The sequence below is a fragment of the Otolemur garnettii genome, unplaced genomic scaffold (assembly GCF_000181295.1).
Source record: "Otolemur garnettii isolate 467f Iridium unplaced genomic scaffold, OtoGar3 scaffold00018, whole genome shotgun sequence".
NCBI classification, from domain to species: Eukaryota; Metazoa; Chordata; class Mammalia; order Primates; family Galagidae; genus Otolemur; species Otolemur garnettii.
Genome location: NW_003852413.1, coordinates 18647691 through 18675158, shown reverse-complemented (window position 1 = coordinate 18675158; position 27468 = coordinate 18647691). Strand labels below are relative to the sequence as shown.

Here is a 27468-nt window from a genome sequence, read left to right as displayed (position 1 = left end):
TTTTTTTTTTTAGTTGTTGCAGTTTGACTGGGGCTGAGTTTGAACCTGCCACCCTCGGCATATGCGGCCAGTGCCATATCCACTGAGCCACAGGCACTGCCGGATTTAAGATAATTTCTAATTAAACATCACCATTGTGGGCATAGAAGACAAGCTAACTATAATAAATATCTGTATTTCATTCACTAAGTATAAGGCATAAGTCTAGAGTTCTAATACTTTCATATACTCCCAAGGAAGAGCTACCTGCCTTGGGTTTGGGAAAACCCAACTGCTGTAGACAAAGGAAAAGCTAGAGTTACAGTATGCAAAATAAATTAATACATACATAAATAAAAACAAAAGTTTAAGTTGATATTCTCAAGTAATCCCTTTTCCTATTTCTATACAGGCTTTTGTCCCTCAGTCTACAGAGCTTTTGACTTCTTTTCTCTTATAAGGATTTCCTCGATTTTAATTCTGTAGAAATATAGCAAAAGCAGGACAGTATACACTATGTACGTGAAAGGACTTTAAGAAACTAACAGATTGGAAACTCAATGACAGTTTTTTCATGTATGTTACCTCATATGATCCCTAATTTTATTGCATAATTGTGCATCTCTGGTTAAGTCACGTAGTCTTTCTGTATCTCATTAGCAACATATATGCACCTAAACTATATTTTCTATTTTGAAAAGGCAACGTGAAGTTTTATAAACAAGAGAACTATATTATCTAGAAGCATAATTAACAATCTCATAAGAACAATGGCAGAAGAGAATTGATCACTTCGTAAATTGGAAAACTTGATAAATAGGCAAAAAATGCATTTAGATAAAATTCCTATTTACAAAGTAGACACAGCTCCAGACTCTTGAGGCCGGATTTAGTCTCAAGCCAAAAGTAAAGTTCTCTGCTTAAAGCAGCGATTCTCAACCTGTGGGTCACGACCCCTTTGTGACAATGAAAATACATCGCGGCATTAGGAAGGTTGAGAACCACTGGCTTAAAGTAAAACAAAAAGCCCCATAACCTACGTACATTATTCTTTTCTAATCTTTTTAAAAATCTGAACTGATTTAACCAATCATATCCAAGTGTTCAAATGAATCCCCAAACCAGACAGGTTTGTCTGTTTAGTTAACAAAGAGTGAGGGAAAAAAATAACCAATTTTGTTTCCATCTGACAAGGTAAAAAAATACAGGGTATGTATAAAAGGGACTTGCATAATTTTATTTGTATTCTGTCCAAATGTAGCAATTTTTACTTTTACATATAGGTTTACCAAAACATAATAAGAAATTTATAGCCACACTGTAGTTGAAATACAATATTTTAATATATAATCCCCCCAAAATTCAAAGGAAAAAAAGAAGCCTCTATTGAAAAACAGAGCATAACACATGCACAGCAAGATAATTATTTCTCAGCTGTTTAACCATTTAACAAAAAAAGTTAGCTCTAATTTGTTTAGCCTTCCTTCAGAGGAAAGAAAACAGTATTTTTCAAATTTAGCTCAAAAGCCAAGGTAACTTTACATTAGCTGTCCTTTAAATCAAAATGATAACACATGCTTCTTGATGGCAAAAAACCAAAAAGAGAAAAAAAATTTCCTTTAACAAAGGACAGGACTCATTTTTTGTCTAAGTAATTTAGTATAAAAATATTAGAAAAATAAATCCATCAAAAGAAGATTCTGGACAGGATCACTCACAAACAATATTAAAATCTACAGTCCCTAATTAAAAAGCACCTCAATAACAAAAACGCCCCACTATCATTCAACTCATTCCAATGTGGATATCAGAAACAGATTAAAATTCACTAGTAGATTCCAAACCTGTTTTGATTTAAAGACTTGTTCAAAGTCTTCAACACCTAGGAAAGGCACCAATGGGCCAGTGAGTCTTACCCGACATTTCACATTATCTACCCAATCCCACACAGGGGTCCTCAAGAGCAGGGGCTACAACATAATCCACAGTTACACAAGGTAACTAGTCTCTGAATAACTGTCCTCAACAGCTTCCAAACAGTGAGAAAACATTTATAATAACATTAAAACATATGGCTAACTACACAAGCAATTTTGTTTGGTTTTTTATTTGTTAGCTGCATAATATAAAAGTTCAAAGGAAGAGAATCATTAGCCTCCTTCTTCACTAGATCCCAGTCCTGAAAACCAATAAAAATATTCTACAAGGACAACTTAAAACATTTGGAATCATCCTTTCATCTTCGCTTTTGCCTAAAATATACTTAAAGAATATTTTTATGTCTTGATCAAAAATACACATTACCAACACAGTGAATCACCACATTTTAAAATGTTTTCCAGATTGGAATTCTGTTTTTTATGTACTTGGCCTTTGTATCCTTCAGATAAAAAACTATGTTATTGCGATTGCAGGGTGTATAAAACTCAGGTGATGAGGGTCTCTGTCATTTTCTCTTAATCCAACTCCAAACTCGACCTTTACCCAGCGAACAGGTGTGTGCTGTGTCTGTAATTTATCAGAGTGAGCGACCAGGCAGAAAAGCTAGCAACAATAGGAGGCTAACACAAGCCAGGCACTTAGTGCCTAGAAAGCAGTGCTTAGCCCCACCATGATGAATATACTTTTATCTTCTAGTAGCAATTTAAAGATAAAGAGTGATGGGGATGATGGGAATAATATATTCATACTCCTGCCATTTTTTATGAATACTGTTTTTACACTAATAATCTGCCAGAAGCTGTTAGGTTTTAAATTCCTTTCTCAGATAGATATGCTGTTGCTCACATTCCAATCCTACGTATGATATGGATATGAAAACAGTCGTGACAACATTTCCACTGGGCAAATAAAGCCATTTCACACAGGAAAGTAATAAATGAGTATAGCATTTCTTTATGTGTAACATGGAAACTTCTCTATGTATTCCACATTTGTCTTTATAGATTAAATTTATCTTATTTAAAAACATACCAGGTATCCATTTACTAGGTACAAAGATGTACTACTAACTGGGTAATGAAATGTTAGAGTAAAAATGAGCAGTAGCTAATATCGAAACGATGCCCATAGTCCAATAGATAACTATTATTCAGCAGGGTAAATCTGACCCATAGTGGAGCTTTAGATGTTTTAGGTGAAATTTTTTTTAGCTTTAGATGTTTTAGGTGAGATGTTTTAGTATGTCCTATTGGAAAATATTCTTAAATAAATAAATAAAATGGAGCAACCACAGTAGTAATTCTACATCTTCTTTATAAAATTAAAATGTAATTTTAAAAGCTCTAACATTTTGAAGGTTTTTCAGAAAATGTATCTTTTTTTAAAGTTAAAACAGAAAAATACTTCAGTAAGTCTGAAAAATAATTCCAAAGCTATCAAAAAGATTCTTCATCACATTAACTTTTTTTTTTTAACAATACAAGATTTTATCACATTTTTCTTTTTAAACTTACCCATCTGCTCTACAATCTCTGGAGGAAATACTCGGGAAGCAAAAGCTCTTCGAAAAATGTCTGAAAATTCCTTGTCCAGACCTCCTATTCCCATTTTTTCAAAGTTCCAGTCAGGATTAATGATAGATTGGCGGTTTTCCTTGGTTTTAGCTTTGCCTGTGTCAAACAAATACAGTTAAATGTGAAATAAGGACTTCATCACTAACTATGAAAAGACAGAACTCCCTGGGTAGCCTAAATGAATAAAAAGAAGCTATCCCTATACAAAGATCAACAATATACTCTTAGTTGATTTTCTAACAAGAAGGGTTAAGTTTTGTTACCCACTTTGGTCCCCATTTATGGTTAGTAATATACTTTTAAAATAAATAGTTAACTTATGCTGTAATCTACCGGTAATCAATCAATAGAACTCGGTTGCAATAACCTTTAAGCTAACCAAATGAATTAATTTGTTTGATTAGAACAAACACCAAGTGCATATATCTGATGAAGACAATACTAGCTGACAGAAATGCAACTGAAATCTGTCTCTGAAGGCTTCTGATGCAAGAGTATTTAAAAATACACATATTTATGTAGATTAATTTGTACAGGTGACTAGGTGTATAAACCCTCAGCCTAAGAAGACGGACCTAGTAAGTTTGATGTCTTATTTGCTTTTTCTTCACTTATGCACAAAGGTCTAAAATCATTCTAAAGACTTCAATGATTACAAATTCATTGTTTACCAATTCTTTCACAGGGATAAAAATTATCTACAGTCCAATAGATAGTTATTATTTAGCAGGGTAAACCTGCTAAAGGTTTACCTTTAGTGGAGGACCCATAGTGGAGCTTTAGACTGACATTATAAAATTTAAATGTCAGAGTGCCACCTAAAGTCACTGAAGAGAACCACATTTACTATTTCAAACAGAATTAATTACCTCAGCATACTTTACTATAAACAAAATAACAAAGTAATAATATGATCTTTATAAAATCAGGGAAGAAAATTTTGTATAAAAAAAGTTTACCCTAGGAAATGATAAATATTTGAGGTGATAGGTGTGTTAATTAGCCCGATTCGATCATTCCACAATGTATGTACATGTATCAAAACATCAAGAAGTACTCCATAGTGGGTAATTACTATTTGTCAATTAAAAATTAAATTAAATTTTAAAAAAGTTTGTCCTAGATGGCAATTTTATGGGTAGAATTTTGAGGCCTTAAGATTTCTGTTAGGAAGCTATCAAAAATATTCTTCTTAGACTCTACTGTCCTCTTGTGGCCAAATTTTATTGCATGCCAAATTACTATGCAATTTTATTTTGCACTGAAAATCACACTTTTGCATAGATTACTTAGAAATACCTACAATATTTAGAAGTTATACAACTCCCTTGGGATAATATGTGTTAACACAAAGTCCACAAGGCCAGGCATGGTGGCTCACGTTGGTAATCCCAGCACTCTGGGAGGCTGAGGCGGGTGGATTGCCTGAGTTCACAAGTTCGAGACTAGCCTGAGCAAGAGAGAGATCCCTTCTCTAGCTGGGCACTGTGGCAGGCACCTGTAGTCCCAGCTACTCTGGAAGCTGAGCCAAGAGAATCACTTAAGCCCAAGAGTTTGAGGTTGCTATGAGCTGTGACACCACAGCACTCTACTGAGGGCGACATAGTGAGACTCTGTCTCAAAAACAAAAAATAAAGTACACAAAAATAAAATACAAAAAACTCATTTCATAAATTATTGGATCAATAATTGGGAGATTATAATATGTCCTATGTCCATAAAAGTCACATATATAGACATTAAAAATCATGTAGGAGTATATTTAAAATGCTTAAAATATGTTAAGCAAAACAAATCAAGTTATATAATAAAATTGTATAAAACAGAATCATCAAATTTTAGAGTTGTTTGAGAGCCTATCAATATTTTGTCAGGAAAAATGGTAATTTATGGACTAAAAAGAAAGCCACACATTAAAAGAATGTTAAGTAACCTTGGACATGATGGTGTGCAACCAAGGAAAACTCTATTTTCTATTAGGGTAGATATCAACATAGTTAAATCAATCAAAACTTAGAATTACCTTCCAGTTAATGGCACCATTATTCAAGCGAGTTACTAATATTAGAGACCAAGTTGCATTGTTTTAATATAATAAAAATAAGAAAGTACAAGAGTAGGACTAAACTGTGAATCTGTTAGAAAAATTTTACCTGTATGTTCATCACTTAACTCAATCACTAATAGAATTGATGATAGTATCTTAAAGCAGGTGAGGAGCATTCTACAAAATAACTAACCAGTTCTTAAAAGTCATAGAAGATAATAAAAGTCTAGGGAACCTTCAGAGACTGGAGACTAAAAACAGATTAACTAAATGCAATGTGAGTTACCAAATCAGATACTGGATCAAAAAAGGACATAATGGAAAAACTGGTAAAATTAGAATAAAGCCTGCAGTCTAGTTAGTAGCAATGAAACCATGTTTCATTTCTTAGTTTTGATAATTATACTACGGTCATATAAGATGTTTAACATCAGGGGAAGCTGGTGAAGGCATACCGAAAAGTCAGTGAGCTACCTTTGTAAATCTTTTGTTAACCTAAAATTACCTTAAAATGAAGAGTTAAAAAGATAATTTGTTTCTTTTTATTTATTTTTAGTGTAGCTACTAGGAAATTAGAAATTATATATGTGGCACACCTTCTATTTCTATCAGACAGTGATAATCCAGATGTAAGGCTTTAAACTTTTCATCAGTAAGTCTGACAAAGAGGAGATTCCCTATGATTCTGTGATATGTCCTCTCAAGGAAGGTGCCCCTCTTCTCCTTACTTACTTGAAAATCACTATACATGAGTCACATATAATAATATAGTCCCATTTCATTCAGAATCTTCTAAAAATTGTAAATCTTACCAATAAGATTGAGTGATGAATTTTCTGCTTTTTCAAATGCAACTTGACTGTTTCCAACAACCAGTCCTACCTCAATCTGTATAGAAAGACAGCAATTAGTCGTCTAACAGCAGACTTCTGGACTTTTTTTTTTTTTTTGAGACAGATTCTCACTATGTCACCCTTGGTAGAGTGCTGTGGTGTCACAGCTCACAGCAACCTCAAACTCTTGGGCTTAAGCAATTCTCTTTGCCTCAGCCTCCCAAGTAGCTGCGACTACAGGCACCCACCACAATGCCCAGCTATTTTTTTGTTGCAGTTGTTTAACTGGCCCAAGCCAGGCTCGAACCCGCCACCCTTGGTGTATGTGGCTGGTACTGTAACCACTGTGCTACAGGCACCGAGCCAGACTTCTGGACTTCTAAAAGCAAGGCCAAAAGTGAAGTGAAAATGAGGTCACTATATGCAAAGCAAATCTTCCAAAATATCACCTGAGTCATATTTACTTTTCTTATAACTACCTTTTAAAATTCCTATGAGGTTTATTTCAATACCTATACATTTATCTTTCCAATTAACACCTTTCCTAATATTTATTTACAATAAGTACCTACATTTAACCAAAATTAAATACAGCATACCTTCTGCCTTTTACCTGTTGCAGGCTCTCCCTTCAAGATGCTAGGGTCCATGGCTTCAATGTCCTTCACCAGTAGGCCAAAAAGCTTTTCATTGAAGCTGAACACAAGCTATGTAAAAAAGAGGTTAAGAGTATTTCTCAAGAATGGAAAAAAAAGTATCCAATGTACTCAATACTATTACGAAGCCAATATATAGTCACCTACACATCCATACGAATGATAAAACACAAGGATAGCCAGAAAGAAAGATAGGAGAGGAAAAGGAGGGGAGGGGGAAGAGCGAGTGCAGGGAGGAGGGAGGGCGTTGGGTGGGATCTCACCTAATGTGCACAATGCAGGGACACACTTCAAAACAACTAAGAATAAATCATAAGTGTCTTAACAAAAAATAAGTAAGTGGGGTGATGGTTATGTTAATCAGTTTAAGCATCCACATTATATATCAAATCATCACATTGTACCCAATAAATGTACAGTTATGATTTAATAACAAATTAAATGAAAAAAAAAGAGGTCAGAGGAAGGAAAAAAAAATCACTTCATGATATAATGGCATGATTCTCATCATTACCCACGTTTTTCAGATACAGAAAACCAATTTTCTCTTTTTTTTTTTTTTTTTTGAGACAGAGCCTCAAGCTGTCCCCCTGGGCAGAGTGTCGTGGCATTACAGCTCATAGCAACCTCCAACTCCTGGGCTCAAGCGAGTCTCCTGCCCCCGCCCCCCAAGTAGCTGGGACTACAGGTGCCCGCCACAACGCCTGGCTATTTTTTGGTTGCAGCCGTCATTGCTGTTTGGTGGGTCCGGGCTGGGGATTCAAACCCGCCACCTTAGGTGTATGTGGCTGGCGCCTTAGCCGGTTGAGCTATAGGCGCTGAGCCCAATTTTCTCTTTTAAACCCCTCTCCATCTGCTCCACGGACGAATTAGAGCCAATAAGAATAAAAGAGAGCTAACATTTATGATCTCCTACATACCAACACTACAGGCAGTTAGCTTATATGGTTAATATTCACAAACCCTCTTGGAAACAGAAATTATTACTCCATTTTACTAGTGAGGAGACTGAGTTTCCTGAAAGAAGCTAAGCAATGGTACTCAGAGGAACAGTAAATGATAATAAATGCCAGGAGTCTAGCCTTGGTCTGTGACTCTAAAATTGATCCTTCTCTACATAGTATAACCAGTATAAAACGCCTGCTATATGAGTGCAGAAACACCTTCTGAACATCCAGTCACTCATTCACCACATATTTACTGAGTGCCTCCTATAAGCTCAGCCCTTGTCTGTGTGCTGGGGTACAGCAGTAAATACACAGGTGGGGCTGCCTCTCCATCCTGCCCACTACTATCTACTACAAATGAAAATAAATGGGAAGAACAGTGATGTGGGGTAAGATATTTATTTCTTCTCTGCATTATGATGAGTTTTCTTTCATGGCTTTATTGATATCTGTATGTTACTATTTGTCATTAGGTTTAAAACTACTACAAATACCAAAGCATTTTCTATTAAACATTTTTCTAAGGATTTACTATTTTTTTTTTTTTTTTTGAGACGGAGCCTCAAGCTATCCCCCTGGGTAGAGTGCCATGGCATCACAGCTCACAGCAACCTCCAACTCCTGGGCTCAAGCGAGTCTCCTGCCTCAGCCTCCCAAGTCACTGGGACTACAGGCACCCGCCACAACGCCTGGCCATTGTTTGGTTGCAGCCATCATTGTTGTTTGGCAGGCCCGGGTTGGGGATTCAAACCCGCCACCTTAGGTGTATGTGGCTGGCGCCTTAGCCGCTTGAGCCACAGGCGCCGAGCCTAAGGATTTACAATTAAGATAGTAAAGCTAAAGGCAAAGGTAAAAATAATTAAGTTTAGTTAGGCAATCTCTGCATGATTAGTCAAAAAATACATGAATGCAGAAGAAACATAGCATAGTCCAAAAAGCAAAAGACAGGTAGTCAACAAATTATCATCTAAATGTCATCTTGAGTAGCCTCCCTGGACCACTCAATGCAAAACACTAGTAACGCTCTAGTGCAGCATCCTGGTTTACTGACATCAGAGTATTTAATAACTGTACATGGCATTTCTGTTTTATATTCTGTATTCCTCAAGTAGAAAGGAAACTCTGTAAGAGTATAGCTCATATCTACTTTGTAGGCGGGTCAGTAGTGGCTAAAATAGTGGCTGAAACATACTAGGTACTATTAAACATTTGTTTAATTAATCGTTGTCTCAGTTATGTCCCTGGCTGTGTGGCCATGGGCACATCATTTGCCTTCTCTAGACCTAAAAATACCTCATTTGTAAATGAGAAGGTTAGACACAGTTTTCTTAAAATTCTCAAATAAGTCCATAACCTAAAACATTTCAGAACTACTTTTGTATAGAACTACATTAGTGAAAGAAAAGGACATTCCAGAGACCAAATGTCCCACAATAAGAAAAGAAATTTCAGATATATATGTCTGTAGTATTCCCAAATTTGCAAAGGGAAAAGGTTCTATCATTATATAGGACTTTTTTTTGGGGTGGGGGAGAGAGTCTCACTCTCTTGCCCTGGGTAGAGTGTTATGGTATCACCATAGCTCATGGCAACCTCAAATTCTTGGGTTCAAGTGATCCTCCTGCCTCAGTTTTCTGAGTAGCTGGGACTATAGGTACCTCCTACAACACCTGGCTAGTTTTTCTATTTTTAGTACAAATGGGGTCTTGCTTTTGCTCAGGCTGGTCTCCAACTCCTGAGCTCGAGCAATCCAGCAGCCTTGGCCTCCTAGAGTGCTAGAATTACAGGCCTGAGCCATCGCGCCCAGCCTACATAAGACATTTTAACCTAGGTACTTCACAATATTTCTGAACAGCCTCCTAGAGGTTCAGTAAACAAACTATCTTGCTTTTTATTGCTCATTTTGGATATACGTGTAGTTACACAAAGCTTTGCTCATTTTTTAAAAAGCAGACATAATTTTGATACAAATAGGGATTAGAATACCTATAAAGTTAGTGGAATAGAAGAAAATTTAAAACTACCTGTTGTCCCACTGAGAAGGCCTGATTGTTGAACTGCTGAATAAATTCTGCGGCCATCTTATCAGTGTCATAAGGGTTGGAGTCAATGTTCTTTTTCTGCAGGAAATCAATCTCGATGGTCATTGTGCCAATACATTGTTTGGCTTTGTCGAATGTATATAAGGAAACTAAGAAGAAAAGAGAAGCATTTTTGAAAATGACAAGGACATCAAATACTTGTCATTCTAATAACTACAGGTTTCACATAAATGAATCATAAGAGAATTTGATGAGCTGGGGGCTTACCTGGAATTCACTGGAGGAACACATAGGCAAAGATTTAAAAATATTAATAACCACTAGAAATGTTCTTCCCCATTTTAATTAATCAGAAAATGCTAGACAGCACTCTCTCTCTGCTATTACCCCCCACCCCATGCTTATGGGGAAATCATAATATTACGACATGGCTTGTGCATCTTCCCCCTTCTCATTCAACAAAGGACAAAATGACAGCAGGGAAGCTGGCATAGCATGCTGTTCCCAAACAGATTTTGGTTTGACATAAGAAAGAGCTCAGGTGAAAGGTAGGTAAATTCTTTTGCCCTAGAAAGTAGGATGCAGGGGTGAAGGGGAAAGTCTTGAGAAACATGTTTACTAGGGGAATTTGCTCCAGACCAAGTTAAAGTTTAAAATTCCTTTTTTACTACTACTAAAAATATTTACTGACAAACTAATACAGGCTCTTTGGAAAGAAGTATGGGGAATCCTTAAAGAACTCAAAATAGACCTTGTACTTGATCCCATAATCCTATTACTAGGCATCTACCCAGAAGAAAAAAAATAATTTTATCATAAGGACATTTGCACTTTTTACTGCAACTCAATTTACAATCACCAAGATGTGGAACAACCTAAGTGCCTATCAACCCATGAATGGATTAATAAACTGGTATATGTATACCTTGGAATACTATTCAGCCATAAAAAGATGTCAACTTTACATCTTTTGTATTAATCTAGACGTAGCTAAAATACATTCTTCCTAGTAAAGTATTACAAGAATAGAAAAGTAAGTATCCAATGTACTCAATACTAATATGAAGCCAGTAGATGAACTACACACCCACACAAGAGAAAAGCTCAATTTAATTAAAGTTGGGGGAGGGAAGAAGAGGGGATGCGGAAAGCGGGGAGGGATTGGTGTGCTCCCACCTAATGGGCACAATGTAAGGGTATATGGCACGCAGGACCCAACTAAAGAGGGACTTTTAGGCTGGGCGCAGTGGCTCACGCCTATAATCCCAACACTCTGGGAGGCCGAGGCAGGTGGAGTGCCTGAGCTCCCAGGTTGGAGATCAGCCTGAGCCAGAGCAAGACCTTGTCTCTAAAACAGCTGGGCACTGTGGCAGGAGCCTGTTGACCCAGCTACTCAGGAAGCTGAGGCAAGAGAATTGCTTGAGCCCAAGAGTTTGAAGTTGCTGAGAGCTATGACACCACAGCACTCTACCAAGGGCGACGAAGTAAAATTCTGTCTCCAAAAAAATTTTTTAAATTTTAAAATTAACAATAAATAAATAAGTAAATAAATAAAGAGGGACTTTATCTAAGAAATGCAAATATTATAACCTAATCATTTGTACCCTCATATGAGTCTGAAATTTAAAAAAAAAGAAGAAAAAATATATATATTTACTGAGGGCCTAACCTGTCTAAGGAACCAAAGTAAGTTCCACATGGAATGTATGTGGAACCAGGCAAGAACAAGGTTTTTAATTCCTATTAACAGGATTTAACAGCGTATTTTAGGTGGCTAAAAAAATTCATGATCTATGGGCAGCACCTGTGGCTCAAGGAGAAGAGCACCGGCCCCATATACCAGGGGTGGTGGGTTCAAGCCCGGCCCTAGCCAAAACTGCAAAAAATAATAATAATAAATTCATGATATATTTAAATGAAACAAAACCAAAAAACTCTATGACTTCCATGCTAATAACAAAGGAGGCAAAGAAAACATATACATTAATATAAAACTCTGGGTAAGAAAATTCCTGTTGAAGCCACAAGAAAAGTTCAAAAATTGTTTTTATGCTACAATATCATAAATTTAAATATCGAAATATTACACTTAATTTTATATCAGGTAATAACCATTTAATAAAAAAACTTTATAGTACAGCTACAGCAAAGATTATTTTGAGAAAAATAGGTATTAAATAGGTATTAAAAGATATTTTCTTAATGACATGTAATTACCAAGAAGCATTTCCATAGGAAAATTCTGACTCTTAAATCAGCAGGAAAAGCCCATTTATAAATGACAGCTGATACATAAACCTTTAATGCAAAAATATTACATTGCAGTAATTGTATTGGGACCATTATGAAAGAATACAGTAAGATACTCAATAAAGTTTAAGAGAATTTTTGCATTTGAGTTTCCCCAACAGGAAAACCTGACTGTACCCAGTAAAAAAGTCTACCATTGCTATTCAACAAGGTTTAATGCATGTATAGTTTCCTTTTGTGTTCCCAGAAGATAATCGTCCAAAATTTGCCCATGGCCCCTTTAGAACACAGCAGAAACTCTCTCAAGCACCCTCCACTGAGCTGACTCACCAGAATATTGAGCAACTTTTATCCCTCTGATATATACCAACCTGCCTATGGCTTGCCTCACGTTCAGAGCTTGTAGGCTCTTCATGCACCATTGGAGTTGTGACACATCATGGATCAATAGCTTGTTCTCTCATCTGCTAGTTAGTGCTCGTTATACTTATTACAGTAATTATGCAATACAATTAAATATTATAAAACTATTGAAATTTTGACATTCTAGAAGTGATATTATAAAACTAAGTTGAAAGCTTTGGAAAAACTTACAAAAGGAAGAGTTTCTTCTAAAAAAAATACTGTTAAAATATATAGGAGCAAGAACATTAGAAAAAGTGAAATCCACGAAAATCCAAAAGATTCTTTATTTTCAAATACTTCACAAGTTCTAAGTCAGGCGTCCTCAAACTATGGCCCACGGGCCACATGCAGCCTGCCTAGGACATTTATCTGGCCCACCAGGTGTTTTTGCTGCCACTGCCTGTTCTGCTTAGCAGCCGACTCGTCCTGGGGCCTGCAGTCCGGCCCTCCAACAGTCTGAGAGACAGTGAACTGACCCCCTGTTTAAAAAGTCTGAGGACCCCTGTCTAAGTTCTCCATCCATTTCAAAGAGACCCATGTAAAAACTATTGGTAAAGTTTATCCACAAAAGATAATACAGAATTCTACTATATGGAAAACAAAACCCTCAAGAAAAGGCTTTTAACCAACTTTTCAATTAACTAGCAGTCCTAGTCACTCTGGATAAGGGGGCTCCTATAGTTCTCACAAAAGCACATAATTGAAAAGAGATTGGTTTTTCACAGTTGCTTTGAAAAAGAGGCATGGTGCTTTTCTGAGTTGCTGTGGTCAAATAGCAAGAAGCTAAGCAAACAAATAAAAAAAAATCATTGTAGTGTAGCTTTTAGCTGATTAGTATTAAATGTCCGTTGCAAAGATTCCAGGTACAAACAAAGCTATTCTCTTCAAAGAGATTTTGAGTCTGTGTGTTTCAACAGATTCAGTGAGTACCTGTTGTCACTGAAATTTCCTGCACCTTGAGTTGTCACATCTATAAATCAAGAACTCTGGACTAGATAAGTCTTTGTGATTTCATACTCCTGTTCTAAACTTATTACTTATATTCTAGTCACTTGAGTTATATATTATACAAAGATTTTCTGTAAATTATCTAAATGAAATTGCTTGTCTAACCATATTTTTATATTTTAGTTTCCCATCTAAAGGAGGACATACACACTTTCAATATTTCAAAATTCAAATAACAAAGCCAGAAGGAAGGACAGGAGACACAGTGAAGATCAAAGAATAAGTTCAAATCTTGGCTGGAAGTTTCTGAAAATTCTCCTGCCTCCAATTCCAGATACTTTGTTCCTTCCTAACATTTCCTAGAAAATACAGGTTATGTGCTGAGTAAACTTTCATAGGCAAGTGAGCTTAGTTGTTTCTCCATGTAGTGAAAATACTAATAGGTTGAAATATTTTTTTTTTTTTTGAGACAGAGTCTCAAGCTGTTGCTCTCGGTAAAGTGCTGAAGTATCATAGCTCACAGCAACCTCAAACTTTTGTGCTTAAGCGATTCTCTCGCTTCAGCCTCCTAAGTAGCTGGGACCACAGGAACCCACCACAACACCTGGCTATTTTTTGGTCGTAGTTGTCATTATTGTTTGGCAGGCCTGGGCTAGATTTGAACCTGCCAGCTCTGGTGTATATGGTAGGCGCTCTAACTGTTGAGCTAGGCACCAAGAGGTGGAAATCTTAAAGTAAAAATGAATATGTTGATTGAGCAATTCCATTTCTAGGCGTCTATCCCAGAAAGACTCTTGAACATTTGCCCAAAAAGAGAAGGTCCATTGTTACATTATTTACAGTATTCAAACACTGAAAAATGCTGATTAGTAGGGGAACAATGAATAAAATGCAGTATATGCATAATGTGGAACACTGTACAGCAATTTTTATTAAAATAAAAACTTGACATATTGAATAAAGATGAATGACCTATGAGAACATAATATTGAGTGAAAAAAGTATATTGCAGAAAGACTTGCACAGTACACCATTTTGTGAATTAAAGACTCAAAACAGTACAATGTCATAACATATATATACTATGTATGTATATACACATATGTATATGTATGTATATCATCTTCATGCTGACAAAATTTGATTAAGTATATTAAAATATCATTGCTGACTATAATTTTCGAATGCATTTTAGTTTAAAGTCTATGTTCTTAAACAGAAAAACACCAAACTATTACAACAATTTCAGTTGCTATGGGCAGCACCATGGACAGCACTTTGGTCAGCACCATGGTCAGCACCATGGTCAGTCCTAAAGGGACAAGAGTTAGGTTTTTTTTTTTTTTTTTTTGAGACAGAGCCTCAAGCTGTCCCCCTGGGTAGAGTGCAGTGGCATCACAGCTCACAGCAACCTCCAACTCCTGGGCTCAAGCGAGTCTCCTGCCTCCGCCTCCCAAGTAGCTGGGACCACAGGCGCCCGCCACAACGCCCGGCTATTTTTTTGGTTGCAGCCATCATTGTTGTTTGGCGGGTCCGGGCTGGGGATTTGAACCCGCCACCTTAGGTGTACGTGGCTGGCGCCTTAGCCGGTTGAGCTATAGGCGCCGAGCCAAGAGTTAGGTTTTATACAGGATCAAAGAAGGGAAAGAAGGGGAAGAAGGTTTTCTTATTTTATGGCTAATAGCAACTTAGTATCAAAGACTAATAAAAAAAGTTTTATAAAAAAAAAAATAAGGTGTATCCAAAGCTCTGAATAAACTTAGACATCACAATGGAACTTCCTATAGTTGACCACCTCCTATATTGACCACCTCCTTAAGTGGACCTAATTTTTATAGACCAGACATGCACCACATGCATGTATCATATAGTAGGCCTAGTTCCTTATGTTGACCATTTCTGTCAACATAAGGAACCAGTTTGCTACAGTCCCTTGGGTGGTTGACTTATAGACAGTATAATGCTCAAAAAAGCACATGAATTGAACACCAGTCTTTAATTAATACTTAAAATATGACAATGCCAGATGGAGAAAAGATAGACTAAATTATTCTTCCAGAAGATTCCCTCAGACTAAAATCATTGCCCTGACTAGAAAGTCTCATTCTCATTCTAGAAACCTTGAGCACTCTTCCTTCAAACCACACCTCCTATCCTACCTTTGGCTATACCTCTACTTAGACTGAATCAGTTTTCTACCCTTATGGCCACATCGCCCATCTCACTTAGGCCCCCAAACCCTACCTTGCTTCAAGCTTACTCCATCTTTGTCCCCCTCGATCACTAAATCTGTCTAAAGATCTGACTTAATAATCAAGATAAGCATTTTGATGATTCAAGAAATATGTTTTATGGATTCGTTATGAATGTAGCAGAAGAATACTTTCATAACTAATCCACAAAACACATTTCTTGAATCATCAAAATTGATAACCTGGAATTTCCATACCTTTTCGCAACAGAAAATATCTACATTACAAGTTTTAGTGTTATAGCTCTTGTAGAATTTGTCTAGCAGTTCTTCCAGTTCTCACAGGACTGCCCCCTCCACGCTAAAAAAGAAAAAAAAGCCAAAAAAAAAAAACAGTTAAGTATACTCCTAGTCTTACATTTAGAAAAATTAATTTATGGAAATTAGAAACCTAAGCTACATTACAACTCCATTTGCTCATTATATTTAGTAAGTGTTCATATCTCCACAAAGAAAAAGCCAACTAATGATATGTGTAAGTTCCTTCTAACTCACAAAAAATCATAATTTGTCCGGTTCCTACTCTCCTTCCTCTTTACCAACTCCTCTTTTCAGATATCTCTACATACTATAGCACAGGTTAGTCATATGTTCCTGGCAAGTGCTCTAAGCTGAAGAACGATTCCAGATTAGAGAAATGAAACTAAGTGCAATACACGGAGTCTGATCCTGAACTGGATCTGTACTGAAGGGGAAATTGCTATACAGGAGATAACTGGTGCAATTAACAGAACTGGAAAAACAACTATAGATAAAAGCATCCATATTTAACTGTATCTTCGTCTAATTAGGTAGCTGAATTTGATTACTGTAAGAGCATATCTGTGATCACAGGAAATACACACTGAAGTATTAGAGGTAAAAAGGAATAATTTCTCTAACTTCATTTCAAATGGCTCAGAAAAGAAGTGTGTGTGTGCATGGAAACAGAGAGGAAGAGAGAATGATAAAAAATGACAACTGGTGAATCTAGGTAAAGGTAGTACACAAAAATTCTCTATTATTTGTTTAACCTTTCTATAAATATGAATTTTTCCTAAGTTTTAAAGATAGGCAAAAGAAAAAAAAAGCTGGCTTAATTAAACTGGTATTTTCTTTCCTTTCCCTAAAGTTGATATAAAATTATCTGACTAAAGAAGAGCCATACTTCATTTTCCCTACTTTACCATACTACCTAAAAGACGGTTTTTGCTTATTAGCTCTTTGTCTTATTAGCTCTTATGATCCACAAGCTGCTTAGCCTTTTATAACACCTACCCCCACCCCAGTCATAAATTGCCTTCCTTCCCCTTCCCTAATGGATTATAACGACTTCATAATACACTTGAGAAAAGACGTAAGGACATACGTACCACAAACTATGTCCTTCCTGTTCTGAGATGGAATCAGAATAGAATGAATGTTTAAGGTCTGATAACCAGTCACAGAAAATTGTACAGATCTCAATAACTGTGAGGAAAAGCACGCAGAAAATCTACTTTGGGTGACTAAAAAATAAACCTACCTTCTATTTCTTGCCCAATAGAAAGTCCAGCCCATTTTCGCTGTAAAATAAAAGAGGGGGAAAAAGATACTTAAAATCAAACCATCAAAATTAGAAAAAAAAGAAGAATTTCTATGAATTTCAGGAACACATTCAAAGGCTAAATCATGGTATACTGTTGTGTGCTTAATGTGTTCCTCCAAAGAATAAAGAATATTTTGAAGTCTTAGCCCCTGTGAATTAGACACTATTTAGGAACTGGGATTTTGCAAATGCATTCAGGTTAAGATTGACTAACTTAGCTGGGCGTGGTGGCTCACACCAGTAATCCTAACATTTTGGGAGGTTGAAGCAGGTGGATTGCTTGAGCTCAGGAGTTTGGGATCAGACTGAGCAAGACACCCCATCTCTACTAAAAATATAAAAATTAACCAAGGATTGTGGTGGGCGCCTGTAGTATCAGCTACTTGAGAGGCTGAGGCAAGAGAATCACTTAAGCCCAGGAGCTGGAGGTTGCTGTGAGCTATGATGCCACAGCACTCTACCCAGGGCAACAGCTTGAGGTTCTGTCTCAAAAAAAAAAAAAAAATATATCTTTACATACCTTATATAATTCCTAGATGTTTTTCTTCCATATGAATCTGTTATGGGGTGATGCTTGTTTAAAATAAATTGACTCTTCTACTTCTTTTAAGAATAGAAAAAAACAAATAAACATCTGAGTTACCTGAGGTAAGCTGAATGCAATGCTCCCTGGAACCACTGATGGATGAGTCCTCAGGGTAAACGTGTACCTATGATTGGGAGAGGTCCTCACAATCACGTGCCTAAATGACAGAAACACAGTCAGTACTCCATATCAAAGGCAATTATTAATTTCTAAATATGTGTCTTTCCAAACTGATGTTTGATGAGTATCAGGTGGAAACATGGCATCATATGAGTCTTAAAGGACAAGAACCAATATAGTTGCTAAAAACTGTCAGCAATTCAAAATATGTTCCAAACATAAGGAGCACCTTGGACCAAACACACAGTAAGCAGAATCCAGACAAGTTATCATGCTTTTCCTAAAAATGACTCTCTGGAAGTTACTAACCACTTAACAGGTTAAAGAAAAGAAAGTCAGACACTTACTGGCCAGACTGGAAGTCCTTTTCATTCACAACTGCACAGTTGGTTAAAGATAATTCATCTGTAGGACATCTTGCAGCTTGCATACTCTATAAGAACCAATGATTAGGAAAATAAAATTAAGTCATGTTATGTTAGTTTAAAGAATATTTTATGTCTTTCTGTCCTCTATTCTTCTTCACCATCAATGCTGTGATGAAGATCTATCATTTTTGACTCCCAGCCTTCCTTCCTCTGGGAAACCAAAGCATTCCCTTCCTTTGGGAAACTATTCCTTCCCTATTCCCTGTGGTTCCACCTGCCAAGCACAGCAGACAAGCAACCAGACACAGTCCTTTTTCGCCCAGAGGACTTTGTATCTACTGGCACGAGAAGAAAGGCCCTCTTCTTTGCCACACCACTGTGGAGGAAGACCTTTCCTGCTAAGACAATGAAACTGTCAGAGACACAGAAAACCAACAGATACCTGAAAACACAAGTTAAACCCTTGAGACCAATCCCAAACATGGGTTATAAGCCAATAAATTCTTTTTTGTTCAAGAGTTTTAAAATTGGTTTTCCATGTCTCAAGAAAAGAATATTGACTAATAAATACAATTAAGTAAATTCAGTAAATTTGATAAAGTGTATTGTGAAAAACTATATTTTTATAAGAGATCCTAAGTGGCTATGAACCATATCTCTTAGGGACTGAGAAAAACCATCTTCTAAATATCATTCAACAAAAATAATTACAGGATATATTTAAAATAAAAAAAAAACAGCAATTAGGCTTTTTGGCTAAGAACTACTAGCATAACATTCCTTCATATAATGTACTTAACACATAACCCCCTCCATCAGTCTCCAGTGCTTCCCAGTGAGCTAAGGCAGTCACGGTCATTGTCTGTTTATGACCGAAGTGCTCATTCTTCAAACCTCAAGCCAAAGCTGGTGATTCTTAAATTTGTCCCCCAAAAATAAATTTACAGAGGAAAACAATTACTTTTTTCTTTGCTTTTAACTAAAAGGCTAGTTTCATTAACATTATCCTAATTGTTTAGGGCAACAGTGATGAAAGTGAAATATGTACACTTAGTTAGTAAAATAATTCTTTGATGTGTAAGAAGAAAATATTAGTACTTCTATTTATATTTATTTTATACCAATTGTTGTTAAAGACACCCTAAGTGTATATTCTGCCAGGAGATATGAGCTAATAGCACTAACAAAGTCCTCGTAATCTGCCAGACTTTCAAGTATTCACAGAAAGAGATAAATTTCTGTAATTTCTCACTTGTGTTGAAAATCTTATTATTTAATCTATCACTTCACAAAGTATAAATGAAAGTTAGTACGTGTCAAAACTGCTAAGAGTTCCCTAAAAAGATCAGAAGCCATGGACCATGGTAAAAATGGCTAAAGTGATACACAGAAAACAAAACGATGACAAACTAAATAAATTCTTTTATTCAAAATACAGTCAAAGGCCCTTAGAAAACCCTGAAGAGGTGACGATATAAAGACAAACTACAGTGTGTGAAGTTTGCTATGATTAGATCAAAATACAAATGTTTCTTTCATCTCAGGGTATTTGCTGAGTTATTATGAAATACACCAAGAACTAAAATTTTATAGAATACTAAGGAACAGAAGACCAAAGAGGTTGTATTCTCAACTGTAAATGAAATAATGTGCTTTATGGGGAAACTGTAACCACTGATGGAATTACTGTTTTGACAATTTTTTTTTTAAAAATCCAAAATAAAGTTATAAAGATAGCACCTTATATAAAAGTTGTTCACTGCTTCATTCAAAGGTAGACTCCTAGTACAAGTTAGTCAGAACAAAGTACCTCAGGATGTCATTGAGGTTAATTTTATTAAAACAAGCCATTTAGTGTGGGCCTAGTGGCTCGCACCTATAATCCTAGCATGTGCGGAGGCTAAGGCAGGAGGATTGTGTGAAGTAAGGCAGGAGGATTATGTGACGTCAGGAGGTCAAGACCTATCGATACAAAAAAATAGAAAAATTAGCTGGGTGTGGTGGTGCACACCTGTAGTCGCAGCTACTCAGGAGGCTGAGATGGGGGATTGCTTGTGCCTAAAAGTTTCAGGTTGAAGTGAGCTATGAAGGATGCCAATACTTAAACCAGTAGTTCTCAACCTTCCTAATGCCACGGCCCTTGGGCGGCACCTGTGGCTCAAAGGAGTAGGGCACTGGCCACATATACCAGAGGTGGGGGGTTCAAACCCAGCCCCAGAAAAAAAAAAAAAAAAAAAGATTAAAACCTAATGCCATGGTCCTTTAATATAGTTCCTGTGGATTGTGACCCACAGGTTGAGAATCTCTGAAAAAATCTCAGGACCTTTATAACAAAAAGATCTTTCTATACTCTATAAAGAGATAGGAAGGGGCAGCACCTGTGGCTCAAGGAGTAGGGTCCCAGCCCCATATACCAGGGGTGGCAGGTTCAAGCCCAGCCCCGGCCAAAACTGCCAAAAATAAAAAAAAAAAAAAAAGAAGAAGAAGAAGAAGAGAGATAGGAAGGAGCCATCAAAATCTTTTTCTTTTGCCAGGGCGGTGGCTCACATCTATAATCCTAGCATTCTGGGAGGCAGAAGTGGGTGGATTGCTTGAGCTTAGGAGTTCAAGACCAGCCTGAACAAGAGCAAGACCTTGTTTCTATTAAAAACAGAAAAACTAGCTGGGCATTGTAGGCACCTGTGGTCCTAGCTACTTGGGAGGCTGAGGCAAGAAGACTGCTCAAGCCCAAGAGTTTGAGGTTGCCATGAGCTATGATGACACTATACTACTCTCCCAGGGTGACAGACTAAGACTCTCCCTCAAAAAGAAAAAACCTCAAAACAAAATCTTTTTCTTTCTTTAAATCATACGGAGACTAACTGGTATCCATAAGGTAAGTACACAAAAGATCTGTTAAACACAGAAAAGTCATAAAAAAGATTAGTGTTACAAACTTCCTAAATATTTCTGAAGAGGTTATAAGTAGCATTCTACCACAAAGATATTAAAAACAAAAACAAACCTCACTCTGCCCCTATTAATATGAAAATGTTTTAACAACATGTTACAATCTTTTTCTGCTTTTCCAGGGAAAAAAATATCTTGTTCTCATGAATAGAGCATTTCCAAATTGAATATTTGGAAATATTTCCATCACTTATTGAAAACAATGTGTATTATCTAAAAAACAAAGAAAAAATCCAAAAACTCATGTCTACATGTTTCAAAGAGTTAGAAACAAATTCTAACCTTAAAAAAAGAAAAAATCCAAATGGGGTGGTGCCTGTGGCTCAAAGGAGTTGGGTGCCAGCCCCATAGGCTGGAGGTAGTGGGTTCAAGCCCAGCCCTGGCCAAAAACTGCCAAAAAAAAAAAAAATCCAAATGAAGACTTTCAGTAACTTTCTTTTCTTTTCTTTTCTTTTTTTCTATAGAGACAGAGTCTCACTTTGTCACCCTTGGTAGAGTGTGCGGGGGTGTCACATAGCTCACAGCAACCTCCAACTCCTGGGCTTAAGCGATTCTCTTGCCTCAGCCTCCCGAGTAGCTAGGACTACCACCACAATGCCCGGCTATTTTTTGGTTGCAGTTCAGCCGGGGCCAGGTTTGAACCCTCCACCCTTGGTATATGGGGCTGGTACCCTACACTGAGCCACAGGCTTCGTCCTTTCAGTGACTTTTAAAAACCCTTTTATTGGCACTATTAAACTACAAAACATTTGGATTAATCTGTGAGAAAAACTAGTAGACAGATGGAAATTTACAGCCACAGCTCAATAAAAGGTTTTCATAAACAGCAGTTAAATTTTGGGGGAAAAAGAAGTATCATGATTTTGAAAGTACAGCTAAATTCCCCCATTTTCATCCATGGTTTGCCATTAAAGTCAAATATCAGGAGAGGCTGAGGTACGAAAACTGCTTGAGCCCATGACTTTGAGGTTATTGTGGGCTGTGACACCACAGCACTCTACCCAGGGCGACAGCTTGAGACTCTGTCTCAAAAAAAAAAAAAAAAAAAAAGTCAAATATCAAAATAAAATGCATTTGGAAACAGCCCTCTGAACAGTTGTATCACAAAATGTTAAATCAAGATTTTAAAGAATGATGATGTACTACTGCTTTGCTTTCCATATTAATAAATATTATGAGACTTATACACTTAATCTTTAGCTCATCCTTTGGGTACGCTTTACTATATGCAAATTACTTGTACTATCTATTATTTATATACAATATGGATATACATTGGGGGTACATAATCAAAACATTTTTTTTTTTTAGAGACAGAGTCTTACTTTGTTGCCCTCGATAGAGAGCTATGGCGTCACACAGCTCACAGCAACCTCCAGCTCTTGGGCTTAGGTAATTCTCTTGCCTCAGCCTCCTGAGTAGCTGGGACTGTAGGCTCCCACCACAATGCCTGACTATTTTTTATTGCAGTTTGGCCAGGGCCAGGTTTGAACCCGCCACCCTCCATATATGGAGCTGGCACCCTACTCACGAGACACAGGTACTACCCCCTAATTTTCTTTTACTTCTGGAATTCATGATCAAATGTTAGGAAATCACTAATTTAGCACATGGGACTAACAAAGTCTAGCACACATGTCCGCTTTCTGAATGAGACAGCATTTTGCCCAAGGTCACAGCTTGACCAGCGATCTGACAAAAATGTACTCAACTTTTTTGGTTTCCTATGTTCCCAGGGTCTCTTTCACCTGCAACCTTCTTTATATTCTCTCTCTCTTAACTCTGTACCCCTTGCCTGGCCAACTCCTACTCATTTGCAAATCTCAGCTTAGACATTACTTCTCCTATGAGGCCTTTCTGATTCCTACCCCTCTCCATTAAGCTGATAAAACAAATTTCTAATGGAAGCCCCTGAGTACATTTTTACTGTCTGTTTACACGTTTGCACTGCATATCAGACATTGAGCTTCTCAAGGATTCAGACTTGCTCATGCCCATAGCTGCCAGGGTTTAGCACAAGGGCCCAGCACACATTTGTTGAACATAAAAACTTACAGATCAATATCAATTTGTCTCAGCTGCAGAATGAACAATTCAAAAAACACGTACACAAAAATCAACCATCTCAAGGTTACTTAGGAGTGATAGGCACAATTGAGCTAAAAAGACCTAATAGTTCAAAACACAGAACTGATATAGCCAAAGTAATAAAAGATTCACAAAACACAAAGTTAACCTTTTCATTTATAAACTTGTTTACTTGTCAAGTGTCCTTCAAAAGAGTGGAAAAATCTGTAGAAGTCATCCGGCTGGCCAAGTAAAACAGATGCTGTGAGCAAAAGGCTCCCTACTGGAATCCGAAAGCATCTGTGTTTTTATGAGAAGCTAAGCAGGGTATCTCAGTTTTTTCAACAAAGTACAAGTCCCTATAAATAGTAGCTGTCTACTCGTCACAGTAATGCCAAGGGAAAATTCCACAATTTTTCTAACTTTGACCTTGCCTCTAGGAAACAATAATAAAAGCCAACCACTAGGTCTATGTAGCTATTACAAAACGAAAATACAAAATTGACAGGTAGTTTTATATAAACTCAGTTGTCTGAGTTACTAAAACATTTAACTGTCCGTAGGCTGTAGAAATTTCTTTATTATAATAACGTAAAATGTCAAAAATCATAAACTCATTGCTACTCTAAAGAATGAAAATTTCAACAAGCCTTTAATGGAAACTTTAGTGTAATGATTATATCATTACAAATCTGAGAGCCTTCAAAGTGCAGAATTTGAACTCTTTGCAAAAAATTGGGGGGATTTAATTTTAATTAACTTTAATAGTCACACATGTCTAGTGGTTAGTGAATAGTGCAGTCCTCATATTCAGAAAGTTTCACTGGATAGTGCCAGCTTAGAGCAAGGCAAGAAAGGCTATCAGTGATACCCTTCTGCAGACCTATGGAATCCCTCAGTGCTCTGAATTCTTACAATAACTTCTATTAAAATTCTTAACTCATGTGGGACTAGGAGTGATTGGGTAGAAATAAGTTAAACTTGTAAGTCTTTTCCCAAAGTTTTCTAGTTATCTCTCAAGTAACCTTGATATTCTCCACCTCAGACCAATAACCACTCACACAGATGAACCTCCTGTTATCCTTTAGGGCCTTAAAATTCCTTCACAAGTTTATACTGAAGAAAAAATAAATTCCCATTTTGGTATTTTGGAAAATAAAAGTTGCAAAGAAAAATGTCAAATGCCAACAAGATTAAATGTTGGCAAAGAAGTGATGCAGTTTCCTATAAAACGGTGGTTCTCAACCTTCCTAATGGCGCAGTGTATTTTCATTGTTACAAAGGGGTCACGAACCACAGACTGAGAACCGCTGCTATGAAGTCAATGTAACTCAGCGAGTGGATACCTAGGTTTTTAATCAAGAGAAAGATCTCATAAAAGAGACCAGTATGAAAATGTTCATAGCAGCTGTATTCATTAGAACCCAAAACTAGAAACACCACAAATGTCCACCAAAAGATGAATGGATAAGCAAAGTGTGGTATAACCATACACTAGAGTATTATTCAGCAATTAAAAAGAAACTACTGATTTATGTAACATGGGAGAATCTCAAAAACAATGCTGAGTAAAGAAGCCAGACACACACACACACACACACACACACACACACAATGAATTTATCTTACTTTATTCATCTTACATGGAGATGGAATTCTAGAGGAAGCAAACTTAATTTATACAAATGAAAAAAAAATCAGTGGTTGCCTGGGCAGGTTATGAAATTGACAGTGAAGAAATCAGGAGGGAAGTTTTTGCAATGGAAATATTATATAGCTTGACCACGTTTTATTTCATGTAAGTTATACCTCAATATAATTGAGAAATAATATCTTGATTTTTTTAATGTCTGGAAAATCTCTAATAATTCCCATTGCAAAGATGGGATAAATGTTGAAACTGAAAAATGTAGTTAAGGTACACTGTCAAAATGAGGCCCTACACCCATGCAACAAAGACCTTGGTTCTTCCATATTGAGGAACACCAATCGGAAAAGAGAGAGCTAGGTCTGCAGAACCTTAGTCTGCTCCCAAAGCAGTCTTCATTCGGGCTGTGGGAATAACAGAGAACTAGGAGAATGGGGAGATCTCCCTCTGAAAGTTCAGTTCAAGGATGCTGACCATATTGGCATGCCAGGTGGACACAGGAAGTAAGAGGGAGGCTAAAACCTACAACTCCTTCGGCATGAATATCCCGTAGTGACCCTCAGATTAGCAATTCTTCCTCCTAAGAAGAGGAAGAGATTATTAGGCCAGGTGTGGTGGCTCATGCCTGTAAGCCTAGCACTTTGGGAGGCTGAGCAGAAAGGATCACTTGAGACCAGCAGTTTAAGATCAGCCTGGGCAACAAAGTAAGACCTTGTCTTTACTAAGAAAACAGTAATAAATGAATAAAAAAAAAAGAGTAAGAAGTTGTTTTTCTTTCTCTCTTAAGAGGCAAGAAAGTTCTATCCTCTCTGTGGGTATAAATGAAAACATGAAAAAATAGGAAGAAATGCACTCCCACCCATATATACACAACAGTAAGGATGAACTGAAACAGTCCTCACATACCTGATACAGAGAAAATACCTAATAAATCATAGCTATTATTATAACTGTCATATAGTGAGTAAAGAATTATTTGTATTAGAAAAAAATCACGCAACCTAGACCTAAACTAATGCCATAAATAGGTGCCATGGTTAAAAGAATGACAACTAGGGAGCCATTTAAAAGGCCAAGGTACCTCTGTATGTACTGACAAGGCAAAGTGTCCATAATACAGCGCTAGGTGTTTAAAAAGTTACAAAACAGTATGCAAAGTTGTTTTTTTTTTTTTTGTCTTAAATAAAACAAATGTACACTACTGTCAACAGTGGCCATCAGTGCTACAAGAAATGTAAGAGAAACATCTTCACTATTTACAATTCTGAATTTTGGAACTGTTTTTACAATAGACAAACCTTGCCTCAGTGAAATAATTTTAAATATAGTAGACTTTTATGTATAATTGTTCCCTACAGCATTATTTTATCAGTGATAAATTAAGAGCAATATAAAACTCCTATTTTAAGTAATGGTTATGTAAACTATAACACAGCGATCCACTTAACTAAGAAATAGCTATCAAAATCCTCATAATGCATTAAAGGAAGGATAATATCATAAGATTATACACATATATTTAAATTATACTTTACAAGCGTGATTGTTTTAAAGTATAACAAAATAGCCAGGCACAATGGCTTCCTGCAATCCAGGCTGCCAGGAAGGCTGAGGTGGAAGGATCACTTGAGTCTAGGAGTTTGAGGCTGCAGTGAGCTATGATTATGTACTTCAGTCTGGGCAACAGAGCAAGACTGTTTCTCAAAAAAAAAAAGAAAAAGAGGAAAAGAAAAAGTATAGCAAACAAACTAAATGAAACAGGAACCACCAAAATGTAAAACACAATACCATCACTAAGTGATTTCCAGTTTTCCCTGGTGACTTCAAATCTCACATATTAAGTTCTCAAGAGTATGTGGTTCCATTTCTGGTTTGGTTGTTCTACTCCATTAATGGTCTGTTTTCTGTACTAGCACCATGTTTTAATTAACATGTATGGCATATTATAATGTCTAGTTTTATCAGATCTAAGTATCACAACATTCATATTCTTTTCTTTCTTTTCTGTAAAGCATTTACTAAACACTTACTGTAATACCAGATCAGTAGAATTTTCTTTTTTGAGACCGAGTCCCATTCTGTTGCCCCATGCTAGAGTGCCATGGCATCATAGCTCGCTGCCACCTCAAACTCCTGGGCTCAAGCGATCCTCCTGCCTCAGCCTCTTTGGGTAGCTAGGACTACAGGCCTATGCTACCACATCTGGCTAGTTTTTCTACTTTTAGTAGAGATAGGGTCTTGCTCCTGCTCAGACTAGCCTTGAACTTCTTCTTTTTTTTTTTTTTTTTTT

At 36.8% G+C, this 27468-nt stretch overlaps 1 protein-coding gene and 1 non-coding gene across 4 annotated transcripts in view; one reads left to right on the top strand and one right to left on the bottom strand.

The window, feature by feature from the left end:
* Positions 1-27468, bottom strand: part of NSF (N-ethylmaleimide sensitive factor, vesicle fusing ATPase) — a 145673-nt gene that overhangs the window by 99852 nt on the left and 18353 nt on the right. For 2 of the 3 annotated variants that reach the window (XM_003786233.1, XM_023511292.1), the window contains exons 2-8: positions 18494-18579; positions 18084-18183; positions 17378-17417; positions 10002-10168; positions 6974-7081; positions 6354-6429; positions 3435-3590 (exon numbers count right to left, since the gene is read on the bottom strand). In XM_003786233.1, coding sequence (XP_003786281.1) covers positions 3435-3590; positions 6354-6429; positions 6974-7081; positions 10002-10168; positions 17378-17417; positions 18084-18183; positions 18494-18579 — 733 coding nt within the window. The remainder of the gene's footprint in view (positions 1-3434; positions 3591-6353; positions 6430-6973; positions 7082-10001; positions 10169-17377; positions 17418-18083; positions 18184-18493; positions 18580-27468) is intronic. The other variant, XM_023511293.1, reaches the window with a different exon arrangement.
* On the top strand, positions 16107-16168 carry LOC111724102. Its single transcript, XR_002772465.1, has one exon. It is a non-coding gene; the product is annotated as a U7 small nuclear RNA (small nuclear RNA).